The 24,505-nt window shown below is 42.5% G+C and overlaps 1 protein-coding gene across 2 annotated transcripts in view; it reads left to right on the plus strand.

Moving 5' to 3' along the window:
• The window catches only part of LOC100338139 (CD302 antigen), a 150,659-nt gene that overhangs the window by 4,639 nt on the left and 121,515 nt on the right, over window positions 1–24,505 (plus strand). For both annotated transcript variants that reach the window (XM_070070821.1, XM_070070822.1), the window contains exons 2-7: window positions 1,283–1,654; window positions 7,350–7,520; window positions 11,117–11,281; window positions 19,740–19,850; window positions 21,272–21,412; window positions 23,958–24,149. In XM_070070821.1, the coding sequence (XP_069926922.1) occupies window positions 1,283–1,654; window positions 7,350–7,520; window positions 11,117–11,281; window positions 19,740–19,850; window positions 21,272–21,412; window positions 23,958–24,149 (1,152 nt within the window). The remainder of the gene's footprint in view (window positions 1–1,282; window positions 1,655–7,349; window positions 7,521–11,116; window positions 11,282–19,739; window positions 19,851–21,271; window positions 21,413–23,957; window positions 24,150–24,505) is intronic.

The following is a 24,505-nucleotide window of genomic DNA, read 5'->3' on the forward strand; positions in this document are numbered from 1 at the left end:
CTGCTGAACTCCGCTTCACTGACATTGCTTAAGCTTGTCTAAAATATTTCAGCTTTCTTCTCATTAACATAATGATCTGTGCAATTAATGTTCCGATTTTTTTTCCTTTGTAAAAGAACTGACCAGATTGTTCAGTTATAGTTTGTTATAACAGATGTGAATCTTGTGTCACAAACTCAGGTGTGCAAGAAACAGTGCATTATTTTATTTTCAGAAAATCAAAAAAATCTGATTTTGAGTTCCCAGTCAGACTGACAAGACTTCAATTTCTGTTGTTATCTGGGTCTCCGCCAGCTCATGCAAAACCTCACAGGGACATTCGTGGCGATTTCCCTTCAGACGTCAACTCCCAGGGGTTACTTCTGAGTCCTGTCATTCAGATCTCTAGCTCTTGACTCTGGAGGCTCATGCGATTCCAAGAGTTTAGGTGATCCATGCAGTCAGCCCCCCAAGCCTCTGACCTTCCTACAGGTAGTACTCTGGAGCTGGCCGCAGGTCCCCCATACTCTCAGAACCAGATACTGTTTCCGCTCGTTCCGTTACTCTTGTACCCTCTGAAAAGTCTCCGCATCTCCTGATATACCTCAGTGAATTCAGCCCTCCACAAAAGGTCCAAGGAGAGGTGGTCTACAAGCAGATTCTCCTTTTGCCTGGCCACGCTCACTTGCCTAGGGCCGAGGCACACAAACACGTGACTACATGCTTGGATCAGGAGAAAGGAACATACAGTGAGAACAAAGAATCAACTTCTCATTTAATGTACCTTCCTGCCACTGTAGCTAAAATGGAAGAATTGTACGAAGTAGGCACAGGACATTTTTCACTGACCATAGACCACCTGCCTAAGGAAGATGAAGACTAAGGAGCTTCTTTATCTTACTAAACAAGAGGGAAAAGATCTTCCATGCAATAGCAATAACACATACTGCTCTTTGCAGGTGCTTTGCAGGTGTTAGCTCATTCATGCTACATCCTCCATATGAAGTAATGAGAAAACTGAAGCCCAGCGGTTATGGGTTTTTCACCAAACACATGGCTATTAAGTAGCTGAGACAGAATGTGAGCCTAGGCACACTGGCTGCAGAGCCGATGCCCTTGACCCATACTAACGGCCTTTCCAGCCACTGCTACGCTCCTGCTTTGCACAGGACTTTACCAAAGTCTGAGGGTGGGAGCAGTCTGGTGGTATGCACCTACTCCTTAGCAAGCAGGGAGCAAGGCGCATTGGCCACGTAATTCAGAATCCTGAAATGTCTTTCCTTCACTGTCCGTCTTGACTCAGGTAATGAGCCATTCACCATTGTCAACGAAAACACAGGCAAGTGCCTCAAGGTACTGGATGACTGGATAGTAGCAAAAGATTGTAATGAAACCGAGGACGTGTTATGGAAGTGGGTGTCGCAGCATCGGCTCTTCCATTTGGAGTCCCAGAAGTGCCTTGGCCTAGATATCACCAAACCCACGTACTCTTTGAAAATGTTCAGCTGTGATTCCCAGGCCATGCTATGGTGGAAATGTGAGCACCGTCATCTGTACGGTGCTGCCCAGTACAGGTTGGCTGTGAAGGACGGATACGCCATAGCGAGCACAAACGTGTCCGATGTCTGGAAGAAGGGAGGCTCAGAGGAAGGCCTGTGTGACCAGCCTTACCGTGGTGAGTACTGGGGAGGGATTTTGACCTGTTTTTCATTGTGCCTATTAAATGTGACAGTAAATATGCACAGTTGCATAAAAATAAAACCAGAGCGGTAAGGCCAGCCAGAAAGCCATGCAGTTCCAGGCACTGTGCCGTGACTGTGAACCGCACACCTGTGAGGGCAGTCACGTCTGCCCCTCCTCCCGCCCTTTACAAGTAAGGCAGGGGGAGGTTAAGCGTCTTGTCTGGGGTCACACAGCAGTGAACTTAGCCTTTCAGATATTCTGGAATCTGAGCACATTTACCCCCTCCAGCAACACTCTGAACTCTGGAAGAAAGGAAAGTTACAGTAACAGGAAACTTACAGGCCAAAGGTCAAGAGGTCGAAAAAAATGGGTCTTAATTCTAAGTTAAAAAGAAGAAAGAAATGGGTATTTTTCCTTGTATACAATTTTGATATAATGAGAACATCTTAAGCGTCTCATGTGGGCTTGTTGTTTTCATTTTTGGCATGTTTATCACACATGAGGTTTCTGTTTATAATTCAACATTTTGAGGGTGGACTTATCAATTGCTTTCAAAAATAAGTGTATGAATATTGCCTTTAGAGGAGCAGACCATGAACGATACTCTGAATCAAGGGACTGGATTGTAATGAATTTCCATGTTTAAAAAGAATGAGTAGGCCAGCGCCACGCCTCACTAGGCTAATCCTCCGCCTGCGGCGCCAGCACCCCGGGTTCTAGTCCCGGTCGGGGGCCGGATTCAGTCCCGGTTGCTCCTCTTCCATTCCAGCTCTCTGCTGTGGCCAGGGAGTGCAGTGGAGGATGGCCCAGGTCCTTGGGCCCTGTACCCACATGGGAGACCAGGAGGAAGCACCTGGCTCCTGGCTTCAGCCTTAGTGGCCACTTAGGGAGTGAACCAACGGAAAAGGAAGACCTTTCTCTCTCTCTCACTGTCTAACTCTGCCTGTCAAAAAAAAAAAAAAAAAAGTAGATTTATTTTTCAAACAGTAAATGTAATCAGCTGTCACCCCAGCAATCCTTTTGTTGTATGTCCTAAATTATACCAAGTGTTTATAGATCTTATTTAAGTACTATTATTTTGCCTTTTTAAAAAAGATTTATTTATTTGGGAGTCAGAGAGAGGGAGAGACAGAAACCTTCCATCTGTTGATTCACTCCCCAGATGGCCCCAACAGCCAGTCAGAAGCCAGGAGCTTCTTCTCGGTCTCCTTTGTGGACACAGGGGCCCAAGAACTTGGGCCATTTTTCACTGCCTTCCCAGGCACATTAGCATGAAGCTGGATCGGAAGTGAAGTAGCCAGGACTCCAAACAGGCATCCTAGCACTACAGGTGGTGGCCAGCCCCCTTTACTTTCTTTTTAAAACTTATATTATTTTCTGAAGGTTGTCCTCCTCTTTTAAATCTATTTCAAGCTAATTTTAGCCTCAAATTCAGGATAGCTGCTTTACTTCCCACTATTTGCAGAGGTTTTCCTCCTAGTGAAAATGCACAAAATCTGAGAATGTCAAGATATACTGTTGCAGAGGCCAGTGCTGTGGCATAGTAGGTTAAGCCTCCCCCTGCAGCAACAGCATTCCCATATAGGCACCGGTTCAAGCCCCAACTGCTCCACTTTCAATCCAGCTGCCTGCTAATGGTCTGGGAAAACAATGAAAGACAGTCTAAGTGCTTGAGCCCCTGTACCCGTGTGGGAGATCTGGAAGAAACTCTGGCTCCTGGCTTCACATCAGCCATGCCATTTGAAGAGTGGACCAGCAAATGGAAGACCTCTCTCTCAAATAAATAAATATATAAACCTTTTAAAAATGTATTGTTGCAGACATATATTAGAGAATTGCAGGTGGGACTGACCTTTTCTTCAATCCCCTGCCTATCTGCAGTTCAATAAATCTGTCTCTGTTAGCCAGCTTCCCCCTAAATTTAAAGTGGTTGCTTAAACTTTAAACAATTGCTTTCTTTAAAAATAAAAGGAGGGGGAATGCGAGTGGCAGCGCTGTGGCGTAGCGGGTAAAGCTGCCGCCTGTAGTGCTGGCATCCCATATGGGCGCCAGTTCAAGTCCCAGCTGCTCTGCTTCCAATCCAGCTCTGCTATGGCCTGGGAAAGAAGTACAAGGTGGCCCAAGTCTTTGGGTCCCTGTACCCATGTAGGAGACCCGGAAGAAGCTCCTTGCTTCAGATTGGCACAGCTCTGGCCATTGCGGCCAACTGGGGAATGAGCCAGCAGATGGAAGATCTCTCCCTCTCTCTCTGCCTCTGCCTCTCCCTTTCAAATAAATAAATCTTTTTTAAAAATTATGTATTTGAAAGGTAATTAGAGAGTTTCAGAGAGGGAGGGAGGGAGGGAGAGAGAGAGAGATCTTCCATCTGCTGGTTCACTCCTGATATGACCTCAATGGCCAGAGCTGGGTCAATCCGTAGCCGAAGCAGAAACTTCTTCCCGGTTTCCCACCTGGGTGCAGGGACCCAAGCCCACTTGGGCCATGTCCCTCTGCTTTCTCAGGCACATTAGCAGGGAGTTGGATTGGAAGTGGAGCAATTGGAACTTGAAATGGCACCCATGTGGGATGCCAGCACCACATTTTACCCACTATGCCACAGCGCTGGCCCCAGCAATTGCTTTCTTGATACCACTTAATGATCTTTAAATTTTGTGCTACAAAACCTGTTTATAACATGGCAACCAAAAGAAAACATGGAACCAGAGAGAATGTCTTCCAAACTGGATTTAACTTGTTTCATTGTTTTTTTCAGAGACCTTCTTGACAGGATTGTCTCTGTCTCCCACCCCTAGTTCTTTTGAGGGATGTGGTTTATTATATTCTTAATCGCCTGTAGTTGGCAAAATGTCTTCATTTAATAAAATATTAAGTCCTGACAGTTCTACCTTATTAAATTGATGTATAGTCCTTCCTGTTCTTAGGGACTGCTGGCTAAAGTCAGGGACTTTCTCTTGGACTGCTCTGTCAGACTACTGATACTGGTCCCTACCCTCCTTTCTTATCTAGTTGTATATAGAGATAAGAAATATGAGATACCTGAATCCCAGCAAGTGAAGTCCAAGGTTACCCAGTTTATTCTGGCAAAGCAAGGGCTCAAAAATCAAGATTCCTTTCCCCAAAGATGGCTTTCTTTTCTCTCCCCTGATTTTTGCAACGTACAAAAAAATTTCTAATATATATGGACATTTATGAATCATTGAGTCTTAGTTGTGTCATCTTCACTTTAGAGAAAAACTTTTTTGGGGGCCAACACCATGGCTCACTTGATTAATCCTCTGCCTGCGGTGCCGGCATCCCATATTGGGGCCGGGTTCTAGTGCCAGCTGCTCCTCTTCCAGTCCAGCTTTCTCATGTGGCCCGGGAGGGCAGTGGAAGATGGCCCAAGTCCTTGGGCCCCTGCACGTTCATGGTAGACCAGGAAGAAGCACCTGGCTCCTGGCTTCAGATCGTGCAGCGCCAGCCGTAGAGGCCAATTGGGGGGTGAACCAACGGAAGAAAGACCTTTCTGTCGATCTCTCTCTCTCACTGTCTATAACTCTACCTGTCAAATAAAAAAATATAAACTTTTTCAGTTATGTACATTTTATGAGTGAACTACTTTTGACCAACACTCAGATATTCACTTATATCATTATTATATCTTGGTCTCAATGGCAGTTTTCAGATTTTGAATGTTTGATGAATCATGCAGAGGAAATGGAACTATCTGAATTTCGGGGCAACTCCTAGAAGGCTGCCAACCTCTTCCACCATTGAAGCTTTTTGACTCATGTTATGAAGAAACTAGTTTGTTTTCCACAGAAGCACCTCATCTCATGAAACGTTGCCTATTACATAATAAGCTGTTGCTTTAAAGATATTTGGACCACAAATTCACATGTTCAGCTAAGAGTCATCTTGAAAAGCCAGTCTTGCTAAGGAAACTCATGGGAGTTAGGAGGTCCAGCAACAGCAGAGAATGTGTGGGAATAAAACTCTTAGTGAACACTTAGCATAGCTTAGCTGTTTCTGTTTGTGATTGTCGTATGTTTATCATGCTTCAAAGCTCACTGTGACTGAGAGCCTTCTAATTGAAGCCTAGCTTTGAGCTAAGAATTGAAACCTGAGAAAGCAGCCACTGATGTCAGAAATTGTCCTTGTGTGCCAAGGCCTCTAATCAAGAGCCTGTTCTCAATCCTGTCACTTACAGCTGAGTGACCGAATATTTCACTTAACTACTCTACAAAAAGGGTTTTTCACAAACATGTGTAGCAGTTGCCCTACTGACCTCACAGGTTAATGGTTAAGAGCAAGTGAAAGAAATGTGTGTAAAATCACTTTGTATTGCAGAAGTAAAAGGTTTTCCAGAAAAAAAAACAAACAAACAAAAAAAAAAAAACGGTTCTACAAGTAACAGTATTCAGGGACTGTCTTCTTAGTGTTGTAATAAAGGAAGGGAAATTGGTCACGAACTGTTGAGACTTTCAAGTGTGGTAAGAAACAAAGCAAGAATTCACAAAACAGAAGTACTAAATTAAAAACTATTGACATGACATAAAAAACAAAACCAGTGGTCCATAAAAGATTGCTTGCAAAGAAAAGTATCCCCTTTTTTCTTACCTTGTGCTGAATGGTTGCTTAAAACGTTCCAAACTGTTAAATTAAGTCTCACACTTCATTAGATGAATGCTTGAAAATAATGAGCGATATAGAATCAAATATTGTCTTAAGCACACTTTTAAGCAAATTTGCGAGACATTCTGAGACACTAATAGTCTTGTGAAAGATGATGAGATCTGATGACTGTGCTTTACCTAATAGCCTTGATTTTATCTGATGAGGATCAGGATTTTAAATATACTGAGGGTATAGAGAAAGGTAATAGGAATTGATGCAGTGTGAGATGTTCTGTTAAAACACCGTTGGAAGAAAATTATGGACAAAGATATTGAACTCTTCATCCAAGCATATTTGAAGTTGGAATCATTTTTCAGTGGCTCTTTGTGTACCCCAGAAAAATGACTAAAATGAGAAGCTCAGTCTGCTCGCCCACTGGCCACCAGCTGGTCTCCTGACTGCCCCTTTGAAGCCTTTAGGTTCTCATGTCCTGTATTACCATGCCCTGCCCCCACCCTGTTTCTTCTCACTTCCTCAAAATCCAGTCCCCATTCTGCATCTGATTTCTGAACAGCAGACTCTTTAACACCAGGGGTGGTCCCAAAGCTCACACGCACCCCCAGTGATTCCATGATATTTTTCTAGCCCCACACTTACCAAAGGAAACAAAATATAGGTGAGTTTAATCTCAAGGCACCTCTATAGTGAAGTTCTCTACCACCCACAGTAGTCAGTCAATCCTTACTTGATCAAGCCAGGATCTTTCAGCTTTTCATCACACCACGGTAAGTGAAGCTTTATGTGCACTTTCTCACTGAATCATCACCAACAATCCTTGTGATAAGTATGACTGTTCCCAAGTTTCAAATGCAGAAACCAAGGCTAATGGAGGTTAGATAGATAGCCAGCATTCAAGCCCAGACCTGAGCAGTCAGCGTCCCTGCTCTCAATTTCCACGCTATGCAGCCTGCTTGGACAGAGGTGTTCTTGTGAATGAAAGAGTAACCTTTCTTTAAAAAGTTTTAGAAGTTTGCTGACTAAAGCTCATTATCCAGCTTGTAACTGTTCTCTGCTTTCTTCCCAATGCACAGAGATATATACCAGAGATGGGAACTCCTTTGGGAGACCTTGTGAATTTCCATTCCTGGTTGATGGGAAATGGCATCATGAATGCATCGTTAGTAAAAATCATAGTGGGCCATGGTGTGCCACCACCTTAAATTATGAATATGATCAAAAGTGGGGTATCTGCTTAAAACCAGGTATGTATGGGCTGCAAACTATGTATAGCACAGAGAGAGTACTATATATGTGAGGCAAAAGGGAGAAGGAAGAGTTCAGGATGACTCAAAAGTTACTATAGCCAATACTATTCCTAGATAAGAAGCATAGGCTTGGAGAAAGAGCGGTAATGTGTAGTTACGTGTTTGCTTTCAGAATCAGGTCAGGAAGAAGAGACCTGAGACAGGCTATGTCGTGGAAGACAAAGGAGAGAGTGTGATGGGTGGCCCCAGTAGCTCAGAGAAGCGTGAGCAGTTGGGAGATTGCTGCTGACCTTTAGCCGAGCAATTTCAGAACATTAGTGTGAGTAGAAGCTGGGTTAAAGGGAACCCTGTATGAATCATGGAGAAGAAAAAGAGTGATGGTTAGCATGAGGGAAAATGGATTGCCAAAAAAGTTCTAGAAAAGTGGTGAAGAGTGTGCCGAGTGTGGAAGAGAATGGAGAAAGACAGGCCTGGCCTTCTCAGAATGAGTGCCGGTGTTTCCCCTCCATTCCTGTGTGTTAGTGCACTTTTTCTAGTGGCTTCTTACTAGAGGCAAACCACTCAGGTGGTGCTGAAGAACTCACTCTTCCTTAAAATGAGAGGTGAGACCAAGGCAGCTGTTGGATCATTATCTGGAAAGTAGCTGAGACAGTTTCTCCCCAATTAGGTGAGAGTTACAGGGAATCACAGACCTGACAGGTGATAGGTGCTTAAGAAGTATTGTTAAATGGGTAATAGGTTGAAAGACTTTGTAGCAATGATAAAATAAAGAGCTCCAAACCTATGTAACAGTAGTTAACACTTATATGGCCCTGCAAGATGACAGGTACTTTTCTAAGCTCTCAATGAGTGTTAATTCATTCAGTCATCACAGCAACCCCGTAAGATAGGTAACATAATTTATTTCCATTTTGTAGATGGGCATGGTGAGGCATAGGGGAGCTATATAAGCTGCCTAAGGTCACACAGCTAATAAATATCAGGAAATCCAGCTGTGAAGTTCTTTTCCTAAAGAGCTACACTATGCTGCCTCACTAAGTAGCCAGCCTGGTGGTATTCATAAACTCATCCTCCGTAAAGGAAACTGGGACTTTAAAATACAGATTGCTAAGCAACTTAAAGAGGTGATACTGGGCCAGTGGCTTTCTAACCCCAGAATTCCACAGAGTTCCCAGGACGGTTTGTTAGGATGTAGGGCCCATCTCCACACATTCTGAATCAGTAGATTTTGGGCAGGTAGGAGGAGGCATGAATTTACAGCAAGCTTTTAGGTAATTCTGATGCTGCTACTCTGGGGAACCATGTCTTGAGAAGTACTTACCTAGGCAGAGGTGTAGCTTTTTCAACACCTGGAACCTACTGAAATAGAAAAAGCCAGTATTTGCTTTAGCTGTAATTGATAACAAGCAGCATTTGATCAAGCAGGTACAACTGTGGTTTGTATCAGACGTCTCAGATGTAAAAAGGGGTTTAGAGGTTGTGCGGTACAAAGACCTATTTCTCAGGTGAGAGGCAGCAGGTGCAGGTTGATGGAATGACCTGTCAGGGCCAGAGCACATTCATGGCAGAAGCCGGTGGAGAACCAGAATTACTGATCTTCATTCCCCAGCGTATTTACCCAACTATACCTTGCTGCCTAATTTGGGATTAGCCACCTTTGGGTAGTGAGATGTTATTGTATTAATGTTGACCCTAGAGGTAGCTTTTATGGAAGAAGCAAGATTGTGAGTTTTGGAAGCCTGACAACTGCTAACCCGTGAGGGTTGTGTTGCATAGCAAACACACTGCCATCCCACTGGAAGCTTCTGGATTTGCAAGTGTAGGGCCTCAGTAGTAATGATAAACCTTCAGGAAATGCCTGCAAATCTACCCTTTTTGTTTCCATCAAATGTCACCATCTCTGTTGTTATCTATGCCATAAAAAAGAGGCCATTCAGAAGACCAAGTCCAGGCTCAGAGATCAGTGATCTGATTATAACTCAGTCACAAACACCTCTAGATCTTTGTTCCCATCTCTAAAGGAGAGCAATAGACAAGGTGATTTCTAAAGACCTTTCCAGTTTATAGGCCCAAGAATCTAGCATTTGATATGTAACTGGTCATGGGAGGCCATTTGAAAAATCCCTGAGTATCCTGTGTTACCACACTTGACAGACTACATTGGTTTCTCCCCTCTTGTTAGGAGTACATGGGAGGCTCTGAGTTTACTTAAAAAAATAAGATTTATTTGTTTATTTGAAAGGCAGAGTTACAGCAGAGAAAGAGGAGAGACAAAGAAATATTCTATTCACTGGTTCACTTCCCAAATGGCCACAACAGCCAGAGGTGGGCCAGGCTGAAGCCGGGAGCTTCTTCTGGGTCTCCCACGTGGATGCAGGGTACTCTGCTTCTTTCCCAGGTGCATTAGCAGGGAGCTGGATTGGAAGTGGAGCAGCCAGGACTCAAAACAGCACCCATATGGAATGCCAGTGCTGCAGGCCATGGCTTTAACCTGCTGTAATACAGCACCAGCCCCTGAGTATACTTTTGAACTAGTTATCTAAACACCTCAACACCTATCTCATCCAGAAAATAACCTTAAGATTCTTTGGAATTATAGATGCTTTTATATAGCTGTTAAAGAATATAATGTGTACATTAAAGTACATACATGTTTGTAAACATATGCATATATAATGAATATATAATGTGAATTATATAATGTTGATTATATATCATAAGTTCAATCATCTGCTAAAATGTTAGAGAGAAACCTGGGCTTAGTTCCCCAAATTAGGTAATCCCTTGAGCTCTATGTCTTGGCCATTTCAGCAACATGTGTGCACACACATACCAGGCGTGGTTTCTCTGCCAGATCTAAGCAAACCCTCTGCAGTTGACCACTATGTTCAAGTTAGTTTGTTTTCCTCTGGCTCAGTGCTCAACGACCTGTGCATGTTGAGACTCCTACCTTCAGGCCAAGGACAGGCAGGACCATTGGTGAAAATATGATATTGTGGGGCCAGCATTGTGGCATAGCAGGTAAAGTCAGCACTTGTGACACCAGCATCCCATATGGGTACGGGTTCAGGTCCCAGCTGTTCCACTTCTGGTCCAGCTTCCTGCTAATATACCTGGGAAAGCAGCAGAAAATGGCCCAAGTATCTGAGCTCCAGCCACCGATGTGGGAGACCCAGATGAAGCTTCTGGCTTCTGGCTTCAGCCTCGCCCAGCCTTGGCTATTGCAGTCATTTGGGGAGTGAACCAGTGAATGGAAGATATATTCCTCTCTCTCTCTCCTATAACTCTGCTTTTCTAATAAATAAACCTTAAAAAAGAAAGAAAATACAACTTTGTAATTAATGAGGGTTAAAAGAAAAGCAAAAAATAAAGGGAAATGGAAGTTTTAACTAGACAGTGTCATTTGGTGTCCTCTGATTTCAATTTCATTGTGTAACCAAAGGAACAAAATGTAGGCTAAAGAGCAAGGGCAGCCTCCATTTTGGCATATCCTAAGTCTATGCACATTGAATTGCAGTACTTGTAAGCATTCAACGTAATAGAAACCATTATGCCCTTATTCTATGATCACTAACATATCTTTTTATCAACAGAAAATGGCTGTGAAAATAATTGGGAAAAGAATGAGAAGCTCGGAAGTTGCTATCAATTTAATACTCAGGAAACTCTTTCTTGGAAAGAGGCTTACGTCTCATGCCACAATCAAGGAGCTGACTTACTGAGCATCAACAATGCTGCTGAATTAACTTATCTCAAAGGTAGGTTTAGTTTGCATGCTGTCGGGCAAATTGCTGATATTGTAAAGATGTTGTGAAGGTGTGTTCCTGTTTTCATACCCGAGTATGTTATTTTGTGTATATCTTTTCTGGGTTCTCTTGAAATTTCAGCACTGAAGCCCACAGGCAAGAGTACTTAATGTAATCATTTCTATCCATTGAAAATGCATCTTGTGGTAGAGAATAGAGAGAGAGAGAGGGATGTTCAGAAAATGAGGTAGGGTGGCAAGGTTAAACTGCTACCCTAATCCCAAGTGAAAGGACTTGGGGGAAGGTGCACCACATTAAGTTGTTTGAACATTGAAAAGTAGAGAATTCAAGGAAACTAAAGCAGATGGCTGAGTCATACCAGGCGGCCTCAGTCAAAAGTCCCCGCGCTGGAGTGGAGTGCAGTCCCCCGGAGCAAGGACAGTGTTAAGAAGTCTTAAAGTGGATCTAATAACAAGGACTTGTGGAATGCATAGGATTTTGTTTTGTTGGCAAGGTAGTAGTGATAATTTTAAATGTCTTAGTTATGAAATTTTAAATCACATAGGCGAAAAGAAAATAAAGAGACCATTTATTTTTTAATATGATTTTAAGGGACCACCCTTCAGTTCAGTGAAAATCACTATGGAGGCTTTGATTGGAATTGTATTGAATTATTATGTAATTAGGAAGATATTCCTGTCTCTACATTGTCTTCTCATCCTTGAAAATGATATGCCTTTCTACTTTTTTTAACAGTCTCTGGTGGAGAGCAGTGGTTCTTTTTTTCTTTTAAACATTTATTTATTTTGAGGCTGGTGCTATGGCGTAGTAGGTTAAGCCTCCACCTGCAGTGTCAGCATCCGCTATGGGCAGATCCTGGCTGCTCCACTTCTGATCCAGCACCCTGCTGATGGCCTGGGAAAGCAGTAGACGATGGCCCAAGTCCGCGGGCCCCTGCACTCACCTGGGAGACCCTGAAGAAGCTCCTGGCTCCTGGCTTCCAGTAGGCCCAGCTCTGGCTGTTAACAGCCATTTGGGGAGTGAATCAGTGGATAGAAGACTTCTCTCTGTCTGTTATAGAGGGAGGAGGAGAGACAGGGACAGAATCTTCCATCTACTGGGTAAGTCCCCAAATGGCCTCAACAGCTAGGGCTGAGCCATGCTGAAACTTTCTGGCCAGGGCTGGGCTGGAGCCTGAAGCTTCTTCTGGGTCCCTCACATGGGTGCAGGAGCCCAAGGACTTGGACCATCTACTGCTTTCCCAGGCCATCAGCAGGGAGCTGGATCAGAAGTGGAGCAGCTGGGTTGTGAACTGGCACCCATATGGGATGCCAGCACTGCAGGCGGAGGCTTAACCTGCTATGTCACAACGCCAGCCCTGACCTTTCTGTTTTTTAAGAACTTCTTTTATGTACTCAGTAAAATATATAACTTTTTCTATCAGTCTCACAGTCTTTAAAAAAACACTTGTACACAAGTGTTGACTTTTCTTTTTAATCAAGAGACCTGAGCTACCAGGACTCTGGTGGTTTGTTCTCTGAATGAAAAGCACTATTTCAAGGGGTATTTGAAGAGGTCACAGGAAATGTGTATTGTGAAAAAATTGTATGTGGATTTCATTTTTTGATCCAAAATAAAGTTACTTTTTGAAATACTGTCACAGTAATGATGTTGTTCCAGTTAGATTATTAAATGCTTTTCACTCACTAAGTTAATCTCATGTAACAACTCTATGTTGATCAAAGCTTACATAATCAGACCTCTAGAATAAGAATCTGTCAAAAGGCCAATGGGCTGGTATTTGGCAATAGAATTCTATTCTGGACCCTAAGGAAGCCTTATAGAAAATATTGTTCAGAATGAAAGCTCCAGTATATTGCAACCCTCTAGAATATTGACATTTGGAAAGTGATGACTACAGTGAAGTAAGTGTCAAAGTGCGACTGTTAACACCCTACTAAACAATCTAATGATTCCTTTTGGTTTTAAAGATTTTGTTTATTTGAGAGGCAGAGTTATAGACAGAGAGAGGGAGAGACAGAGAGAAAGGTCTTCCATCCACTGGATCACTCCCCAAATGGCCTCAATGACCAGAGTTGGGCTGATCCAAAGCCAGGAGCCCAGAGCTTCTTCTGAGTCTCCCATATGGGTGCAGGAGCTCAAGCACTTGGGCCATATTCTATTGCTTTCTCAGGCCATGGAGAGAGCTGGATCAGAAAAGGAGCAGCTGGGACTGAACCAGTACCCATATGGGATGCTGGTGCTGCAGGTAGAAGCATAGCTTACTATACCACAGCACTGGCCCCTTATGATGTCTTTAAGGGAATGCATGGTACATGATTCTTTATACATCAGTTTTCTTTAATAATTCGTAAAAGGGAAATATATTGTTAAGAATCTTATTTTTCCCCTATTCTGGGCCAGCCATTTCCCACAATTTATGCACATCAAAAATTTTAGAGGTTCTGTTTGTCTGTTTCTAATGTTCCAAGCTCCTCTTTCAATTTGGAAGTTGTTTAGGCATATCAATAGGCATAATTGCAAATTCTGTTTTCCCAAGACCCAAGAAAGCTATGAGTTAACATCTAAACTCAGAGTATCTAAATCTTTTTTTTTTTTTTTTTTTTTTGACAGGCAGATTTAGACAGAGAGAGAGACAGAGAGAAAGGTCTTCCTTTTTCCATTGGGTCACCCCCCAGATGGCCGCTATGGCTGTCACACTGTGCCAATCCAAAGCCAGGAGCCAGGTGGTTCCTCCTGGTCTCCCACGTGGGTGCAGGGCCCAAGCACTTGGGCTATCATCCACTGCCTTCTCGGGCCACAGTGAAGAGCTGGACTGGAAGAGGAGCAACCAGGACAGAATCTGGCGCCCCAACCGGGACTAGAACCTGGGGTGCTGGCAGTGAGCCGCAGCACCAGCCGAGTATCTAAATCTTGAACAGAAATTTCTATTCAATGTCCTTTAAAAAAAAAAGATTTATTTGTTTATTTGAAAGACAGAGTTACACAGAGAGGGAGAAACAGAGAGGGAGATCTTCCATCCACTGGTTTACCCCCCAATTGGCCGCAACAGGTGAAGCTGCACCGATCCAAAGCCAGGAGCTTCTCCAGGTCTCCCGTGTGGGTGCAGGGGCCCAAGGACTTGGGCCATCTTCTACTGCTTTCCCAGGCCACAGTAGAGAGCTAGATCAGAAGTGGAGCAGCCGAGACTTGAACCCATGCTCACATAGGATGCCAGCACAGCAGGCGATGGCTTTACCTGCTACACCACAGCGGCAGCTCCCATTCAGCATCCTTTTACTGAGAACTACCATATGTAAAATTGGGCCAGGTGTAGTGAGGCCAACAAGAGTGAATCAGACACAGATTTAATAGCCAAAGTATTTGATCTAGTTGGATAAACAAGGGTTGAACATAATATGGAGCACAAAGGAGAATATTATTTACAAAAAAAAATCTTTGGATTAGCTAGTTATTGATTGTGACTAGGGAATACTCTGCCATAAGTAAAAGCATACGAAACCTCCTTGAAAATAAGTCTCAAGTAGTCTAAACGAGCTTTGTTTTTTCCTTTCTGCCTACCTTGTACCTGCTTAGTTTTCTTTTTTCTTTTGTTTTTACTAATACAAGGGCCTAGAGATCTAGACTGGTATCTATGTAATCACTGGATTGTGTCTGGGAATCAACACAGGCTGTGGTCTTTCCAATCCATCTGAGACCTAAAAAGAGACTCAGCAATCTCCAGAGCAGAAACATCACATTTCCATTCTTCCGTATTCGCGTCTATCCTAAAAGATTATTCATTTGAATTCACTTTGACAAGTGTCCCAAAGTGAGGATGCTTCTGGACTAGGGTCTCCACTGGCTTTGGCTTTTCCTAGACACATGACTGTTATCAGACCCTGTGGCTTCTCATTGTGGGAGCGGTATAGAAGCATAGGATCAGATCTGAACACTCCAGCAACGTCTTCCTCAGTGGACTCACTCTCTTGATTTAATTTGGGATTTTATGTTATCAATCATCTGTCTCTTGATAAAGATAAAATGTAAAGAAAAAAGTCTAGTTACAGATTGCCCATGGCATTTAAGAAATCTCTGTCCCTTATATTTACCAAGCAGGACTTCCGTCCATTTCCCATTCATGTCTACCTGGCAAATACGCATAAGAAACATTCATATTTTCCAACAGTCACAATTTGTCTTATGATTCCAATGAAGTCTTCAATACAAGTCACAAAGAACACCAGAATGAAGCAAAACATGAGGAGTGTGAAAGCTACAGTTTATCCCATTATAAATGTGTACATGCAGTGCACAGTAGTGATAGGATTTTCAAAGGGATCAGAGGGATCAGTTGTTTCCTGCTGGAGGGGATCTGGAAGGGCTTCTTGGAAGGGATGGTATTGAATTGGGGGGGGATTGGAAAGATTTGTCCTCAGTACTACCTCCAGTGGAAATGAATCAAAAGAATTATGAATATCAGGGTATGGTTGAGTCTGGAGTGCCCAAAATATGTCATAGTTTCCAGGCTCACTTAGGGATGCCCGAAAATCATTTAAAGAAAAACTAACATTCAGTTAAATCTGCGAAGTCTTCGTCTATCAGTCCTGGCAGCCCTTGCTTATGTGTGGGAGATGAAAGAGAGGGATGAAGCCACAGTTGCCTTCGGCGCTCGCCTCACCCTTTCTTTCTCAGCATCTAGTGCCTTAGACAAGTGATGGGAACCCTGGTTTCTCATGCCCATACCTAACAAGTTTATCCTTATCATACCGTCAATCCTAGTTTCTTCCTGGTTAGCTCTTTCTCCCAAGCTCTTTGTATCCATGTCAGCTGTTCTTCTCTTATATTTTCACCTACTCTTACTCCCCCCTCACTCTTCCACATCTGGCTATAAACTTGTTTAAATGCTACCATTAAAAAATAGACATAGGTGGGCCAGTGCTGTGGTGTAGAAAGTTGGCATCCCATATGGGTGCCGATTCCAATCCCGGCTGCTCCACTTCTGATCGAGCTCCCTGCTAATGTGGCTGGGAAAGCAGAGGGAGATAGCCCAGGTCCTTGGGTCCCTGCACCCATGTAGAGACCTGGAAGAAGCTCCTGGCTCCTGGTTTCAGCCTGGCCCATTTAGGGAGTGAACCAGTGGATGGGAGATCTCTCTTTCTCTCCTTCTCTGTATGGCTGCCTTTCAAATAAATAAATAAATAAATCTCTAAAAAAAGAAAATAGACGTAGGGATCGAGATTTGGCCCAGCAGTTACAATGCTGCTTTGGATGCCCGCGTCCCAGGCCAAAGTATCTGGGTTCAAATTCCACCTCGGGTATCACTTTCAGCTTCCTGCCAACATTGCATACTGGGAGACAGCCAGTGATGGCTCAAGTAATTTAGTTCCTGCTACCCATGTAGGAGACCTGGATTGAATTCTGTGCACTGCTCCATTGCAGGCATTTGGGGGAGTGAGCCAGCAGATGGGAGCTCGCTCGCTCTCTCTCCTTCTCCCTTTCCCTCTCTCTCTACCTCCCTACATCGCCCCTCTCCTTCCCTTCTTCCCTCCCTTCTACCCCACTACCTCACTCTCAACTACAACTTTTTTAATTAAAAACACATTTCCTGGATCCTGCAGCCCTACCTCTTTCTTTCACAGCCAAGCTCCTTTGCAGTTCTCTCCCAACTTCACATCTGCTGCTTAGTGGAGCAGTAATTACACCTCTGTTCCCACCATTCCCTTTCAAGACTCCTACCCATCCTTTAAAAGTTGGTCTCCAAGTCGTGGCTTTTGGTTTTGTTACCGACAATGACCAAAAGAAACCAAATGGCACTCGAGGCTTTGGGAGCAAAGGCACGCAGTTGATTTACACATGCGGGTTCAATTAGACTTGTGCCCTCTTTCTTTCCCTACTTTTATATGCTAAATTTAGCAAGGCAGGAACGATGTAGTTTTGAGGCAGTTTCAGGGCAGTTTGGGGGATCACACTGTTACCTTACGCCCACAGGGATTAACAAATCACAACTGCAAGGTAAGATAGCTTTAAATATGGGAATGAGTGAATTGCAGCTTAAAGACAGTTTCAGGAGGCACGCAAGTATCTTATCTTAGGTATGAGACTGGGACTTTATGGCAGGTGTGTAACCAAACTGGTTTCTAAGTCAGTACTGATTTGCTTAGACCCAGCTGGCCCTTTGATAACAAACAGGAAGGAGTCTGTAGCATTCCCTTGAACCGGCTCCTTAATGACAAGCAGGAGGGCATCTGTAGCAGTTTCTCTGCTGCTGCTTTTTCCTCCACCCAGGAAAGCGCTTCCCTTCCATTCCCTGGTTTCAGTTTTGGTGAAGTCAGATGTTTTATGCATCTAGGTTCTAGAATCTTCAGTAAGGCAAGGTTGTGTATAGCAGAATTACCCTTGAAAGCCGTTACAGTATGGACACAGTTTTTTGTTTACATACTACACCATTCATACATATAGGAATAGTTTTCTTCATAATACATGGTTTCCACAAACTTTTCGAAGACCTTTCCTGTGCCTGGATTTCAAAACTTTTTTATTGAAAATAAACTTATCTTTTAATCACATTTTCCTTGAACCTATTGAAAAATAATGCAATAGTATATAATTTGTAGGAAGGATTTAAGAAACTGTTATCAAGTGCTTTACTTCTGGGAGTTTTTCAACAGATTTATGAAGATTCCAACCTGTTAACTCTTCCTGTTTACCAGCATCAAAACTGTCCTTGGTAGATCATTTCACCAGTTGTTCTATCTCTTCTACCTGTCCCTTAATTATGTGTTTTTGTTTTTGTTTTTGTTTTGTTTTGTTTTGTTTTGTTTTTTGACAGGCAGAGTGGACAGTGAGACAGAGACAGAGAGAAAGGTCTTCCTTTTCCGTTGGTTCACCCTACAATGGTCGCCACGGCCGGCGCACTGCGCTGATCCGAAGGCAGGAGCCAGGTGCTTCTCCTGGTCTCCCATGCGGGTGCAAAGCCCAAGGACTTGGGCCATCCTCCACTGCACTCCCGGGCCACAGCAGAGAGCTGGCCTGGAAGAGGGGCAACCGGGACAGAATCCAGTGCCCCAACGGGGACTAGAACCCGGTGTGCTGGCGCCGCAGGCAGAGGATTAGCCTATTGAGCCATGGCGTTGGCCCCTTAATTATGTTTTTAAAAGATTTACTTATTTATTTGAAAGGCAAAGTTACAGAGAGGCAGAGGCAGAGAGAGAGCGAGAGACAGAGAGGGAGGGAGAGAGAGAGGGGTCCTTCATCTGCTGGTTCACTCCCCAGAGGGCCACAATGGCTGGAGCTGTGCTTATCTGAAGCCAGGAGCCAGGAGCTTCTTCCAGGTCTCCCACGCAGGTGCAGGGACCCAAGGACTTGGGCCATTGTCTACTGCTTTCCCAGGCCACAGCAGGGAGCTGGATCAGAAGTGAAGCAGCTGGGACCAGAACCCGGCGCCTATATGGGATGCCAGCACTGCAGGCAGTGGCTTTCCCTTCTATACCACAGCTCAGGCTCAGGTCCCTTAATTAATTTTTCAAATTCTCCCTTTGTGGTGTTGATGAGGTCTTCCAGGTTCCTGTATATTGCTGTTGACTTCCTTTAAAAGTGTTAACATTTCTTAGAATCATTTGCACATTTTTTCATTATTTTTCCAATATACATGGACCTTTACAAGCATGATTGCATCTGTTTTTTGTGGGCATATGCACATTGAGTGACATATTGGCAATTGGTCTTGCTATTTAAATTATTTCTGCTTTTCTATCTTCCCATCTCTTTTTTGCTGATGAAATCCGGTTGTCAAATAATAAATTGGAATGATCCATCTCCACTGTAGCACTTGTATTTATGTGTGCCAGGGGAGGGGAGTCTCATTTTTTTGTTTTTAGCCTAAATGTTCCTTTGGACCCTAGAGCCACATATTCACTTGCCTACAAAAACCAGCTCCTATACATTTTTCTGACCCAGTACCAGAAATACTGTACCATTCAGGGATCTGTATCTGTTTCTATTACATTGACATTCTCCTAAGGACAGGGACTTTGCCATTTTGGTTTTTATATCCCTAGTACCTGACAGATAATATGTGCTTTATGAATTTAAACTATCAGTCTGTCATACAATCAGGTCTTCAAAATCTATACATATACAATGGGAACTAATTTTGCTAAGTCTTCAAGATCAGTATAAGAGGTTAAAAATAGTGAAAGAACTTCACTGTGTTCTTGGCTTAGAAGAAAAGAAATTGGACAAGCCAGTAGGAAAGTAGAATTGAATTAACTTATCAGCCTTAGGGATTCTCCGTAGTCTGAAATTTGATGTCCATCAACGTCAGCTGCCTGTGTTGCATAGACAGTTGCCGAATGAGCTCCTGCCTTAAAGTCAAGCCCTTCAGGTTTTTGCTTTTGGTAGAAATCTAGGTTTGATTTAGATAGTAACAGATAATTTTGTCATTTTTTAAATTATGTGATTTTTCCAGAAAAAGAAGACATTGCTAGAGTTTTCTGGATTGGTTTAAATCAGCTGTACTCTGCTAGAGGCTGGGAATGGTCAGACCACAAGCCATTAAACTTCCTCAACTGGGACCCAGGTAACTGCTTCTTTTTCCACCTATTTTGCACAGAGCAAATGCTTCAAAAAACAAAATCTCCCACTTACTGAGAGTTTATAAAACTTGAAGTCTTTTTTTTTTAAAGATTTATTTTATTTATTTGAAAGACAGTTACAGAGAGAGGTAGAGAGCGAGAGAGAGGTCTTCCATCCGCTGGTTCACTCCCCAGATGGCTGCAATGGCCAGAGCTGTGCCAATCCGAAGCCAGGAGCCAGAAGCTTCCTCCAGGTGTCCTGTACGGGTGCAGGGGCCCAAAGTCTTGGGCCATCTTCTACGGCTTTCCCAGGCCACAGCAGAGAGCAGGATCAGAAGACGAGCAGCCAGGACTAGAACCAGTGCCCATATGGGTTGCCGGCACTTCAGGCCAGGGCTTTAACATGCTGCACCACAGCACCGGCCCAGCTTCAAGTCTTGACAACTATTCTTGTGGTTATTTCTCAGAAGAATGTTTTCTTAAGTCGTCCTTAATTTTGCTATGGTTACAGCCACCTGAAGCATTCCAAAGGCAACTAATCGTTTGTCCTTGACCTTTAGAGCAACCCTGCACTTTCAGCTAAGAGCAGAACGAGCCCCACTGCTTGGCCAGGAGCCAGCCTGTCCTGTAGGAGACTTGACACACCTATGATTTGCCCATGGTGTGTCTCATCTGCAGCTTAACCCTAATGCAGACATATTTCCACATTCTCAAACTCCAAGGTCTCCCCACTGTAGCACCCCCAAAATACTGACAACATAAGGGTTTTATTTTCTTACACAAATAAATACCTCAGGTAGATTTTATGGTGAATAAAACAAAATTTCTACTTAAATAAATGACTTTTTCACTAAAAGAAGGGATTAGGTAGCTTTTAAAAAATAAAACCTTATGCTTCGGACAGATGTAGAACCTAAAAGTTAACATTAACTTCAGTACAAAAATATTCTGTACACAGGAAAAACAAGTTATGTTCAATAAAATACTAGTTAGTAATTTTAGTTAATTAAATTTCTTCATTGATAAATTATTACTCTAATATTTCAGTGAATAGGATCTTTCAAGTTAATTTAATCTTTAAATCCTTAATGGCATTTCAGAATAATTAATTATTTTACTGTATAGAGTATCAGATTAACAGCTGCTTATCACAGGATATGACATGGATGTTGTCTAGGGGCAGAGGTTTGTTTTTTGTTGTTTAAATTAACTACAATATGAATATATCATAGTTCCCCCATATCCTGTATTTTTAGAAGAATTTAAGCACATTGTTGTCTATAAGGCTTTGCATTTCAACTTACTTAAAAGTTTAAACTATACTTTGAGTTCCCATCGAAGCAGAATTATGAATCTGAATTATTTTTTTGTAAATACCAACCTGGTCCTAACCTTATTCTTCAAACTGGAAATCCTTCCTCTCAAGACAAGCCCAGTGCACCTACATTAGGTGGGTCAAGCTGTGTGAAAATGGATGCTGAGTCCGGTCTGTGGCAGAGTTATTCCTGTGAGGTCCTACTACCCTACGTCTGCAAGAAACCATTGAATAACACCACGGAGTTAACAGGTATCTTTCTCATAACAAACAGATAAATCTTAATTAAATTCACAGTGTTCTAAGTCAAGTCAATCTATTTCGAATGTCTATTCCCGTCTTTCCTTTACCTGATATTACCAGTGCAGAACAGTCTTAACTTGTTGACCCCAGGACTAGGTATTAACAACTTCACCCAAATAAACCTTTGGCTGAGGCACTGAAGAATATTAGGTAAAAAATGCATATATGTCATATGAAGGCAGAGATGTTCTAGATAAGAAATACATTTCTATTCACTGGTATCTCTTTTTCCCCTAAAGTAGTTGTTTTCAATGTGTGATCCACAGAGCATGGCAGCACCTATACCTATAGAAATGCAGATTCTCTCATTTTGAGATTCAATGATTGTTCACAGCCCTTGTCTCCACTGTTGAACAGTTTTTTTTTCTTCTTACTATCTGTTGAACTCTTTACTTAGTGTAGGATTAATCTTATGAGTATAAAGTTAACTGAAAATCGATCTTTGTAAAATTAAGAGTGAGAATAGGAGAGAGAAGAGGAAAAAAGGTGGGAGAGTGGGCAGGAGGGAGGGTAGGGTGGAAAGTATCACTATGTTCTTGAATCTGTATATAGGAAATACATGACATTTGTATACCTTAGATAAATTTTTTAAAAAAAAAAGAAATGTAAATTCTCAAGACCTGCTCAGATTTCCTGTATCCTGAGCTCCAGGAATGGGCCTAGCAATCTGTGTTTCACAAAGCAATCTGTGTTTTCTGATACAGGTTCATATCTGAGAACCACTGCCATAGGGATAGGGCTATACATACTGTACGACTCTGTGATGATTTGAAAACTGTGGATGCAAATGTATTCCCAGCCCCACCCACCCACCCAACACCTGGCTATTCTGCACCCTTCCTTGTCAGGCTGGTTCTGTAGGTCTTTAAGTTGAACAATTAGGTAGGAAAGAAGTGCAGAACATTGTATGGACAAGGAGGAGGGTTTTCCCAAGAGCTTGGAGGTGAGAGCGCAAGCAGAGCTGAAGTTTTTGAGGAGCAGAGAAGTTTGAGGAGTTTTTTCAAGAACAGAGAAGAACAGGACTCAGACTGTCCAGGACAGAGCCTGAGGTATGCCTGGGATTCCAGTGAATCTCCATGGAATGAGAAACTGAGAGTGAAATCGGTGAATCTAAATGTCCTGCTCTAAAAAACTATAGAGGAAGAGAATAAAGCATCCAATTTTTTTATAATTCAAAAAAGGAGCATAAAGCAATTTTTAAAGAAAAAAATAGTTGTATGTAATAAAAAATGTAGAAGGATGTTTTAAAGTAATGGAGGAAGGAAACATTTATCTTCCAAGTTAATTCAAACCTAATTTAATCCATACAACAAAAGTCATAACATAAGAGACAGCACAAATGAAAATAAAATAGAGCGACTGCTGAAAGATTAAGTATATCTCTCACAGTACTGATTATTAAGTAAATCATGATGTTTCCACATGATTGAATAATATGCATTTATTAAAATAACTGTGCCAGCAGGAAAATACAAAGAACAGAACAAAATAATATGCCTACTTATCATTTTAATCTTGTGAAAATATGTATCCTAGAGTTAAGGACGAGAATATGAAAATGATTAAGTTTGATTATGTGTGATTTTCCCTCTGTTACTTTATCATACTTGTAAAATATGTCAGTAATAAAAAATGATTTCAGAGCTTTAAAGTTAATTGAGTTATCTTGCAGTTATGAACCTGGATTTTATCCTTTAGTAAAAAACAAACTTCCCAAATTTTTAAGAATTTGTGTTTGTTTTCATACAGTGGACTATCCAGCTGATTCTGAGCCAATGAATAACTAAACCACTTCTGGTTTGTTAACAAAAGTAGAAGTGTGTTGTATGGTTTTACGCCTGACCCTTCCTGTAGACTAGAAAGATTGGACCTTCCCGTTGAGTTCATCATGGTCAAAATGAAGAATCTAATCTTATGATGTCTGTAGGTCTAGCAAGAGGGCATGAAGAGGAATCCCAGATGCCTTTTAGTCCTTTCCCTCTGAGCTGCCATCTCTTGGGTGTGATTGTATAAATGTCTGTTTTGTTCCTTAAATCTCTGCCTGTCATTTCTCAATAGTAGGCATTAATGCGCGTCTCCTTGCTAAGCTCACCACGGAATAAGAGGGTTGGCCTCATAATCTTCTCAAAGGCAGAGACTGGAGGGGAACCTAACAAATTGGATGCCCAGGAAAAGATTTGTCAGCAGCTGGTTCACTCTACACCTTCCTTTTCTCTGCAACGACCAGGGGCAATCTCTCCCTAGCTGGGGTCTGTGCCCAGCTGTGCAGCACATTTGCATCCCATTAAAGTCACATCAGTATCTGAATCCCTGCAGGATTCTTATGATGCCATGTATGCAGGAGGGACTACGTAGATTGATGTCGCTGTTGTATCTGGTAGCCCATTCCCCAGTGTTCCAGAAGGCTTATGATTCAAGAAAGAAAAATTTGCAATGTTATTGATTCAAAGTAAATATATCTTTACTGGAGTATAAATAGCCGCTTTTCTGGCAGATGTTTGGACATATTCAGATACCCGCTGTGATGCAGACTGGCTGCCAAATAATGGATTTTGCTATCTCCTGGTGAATGAAAGTGACTCCTGGGACAATGCGAGTACGGAATGCAAAGCCTCCGGTAGTGACCTCCTGAGCATTCATTCTTTAGCAGATGTGGAGGTGGTTGTCACAAAACTCCATCATGGAGGTAAGTTTTAAAATTTACACTATATATGAGGTTTAAGATATTGTAAAATGGTCCTATTTTCAGACTCTTGGTGGAATTGAAATTTGATCCAAAAATCAGCACTGTCCCTTAGGGTTTTCTGTGGTGCTGGAACTGCTCACCAGCCACATGTGCAATTGAAATGTAGCTAGGGCAACTGAGGCACTAGATTATCACTTTATTTGGTTTTAATTAATTTACATTTGTGTTTAAGTAGCCACATATGCCCAGTGGCTATTGACATGTTCTGTATTGGCAGTACAAGCAATGATCAAATAATCTGCTTGTTCTCATAAATTAAGTTCTTTAAGTTCCTCCAAAAACCTCAGTGATGATTT

This window comes from Oryctolagus cuniculus, chromosome 3 (assembly GCF_964237555.1).
Source record: "Oryctolagus cuniculus chromosome 3, mOryCun1.1, whole genome shotgun sequence".
Lineage (NCBI taxonomy): Eukaryota > Metazoa > Chordata > Mammalia > Lagomorpha > Leporidae > Oryctolagus > Oryctolagus cuniculus.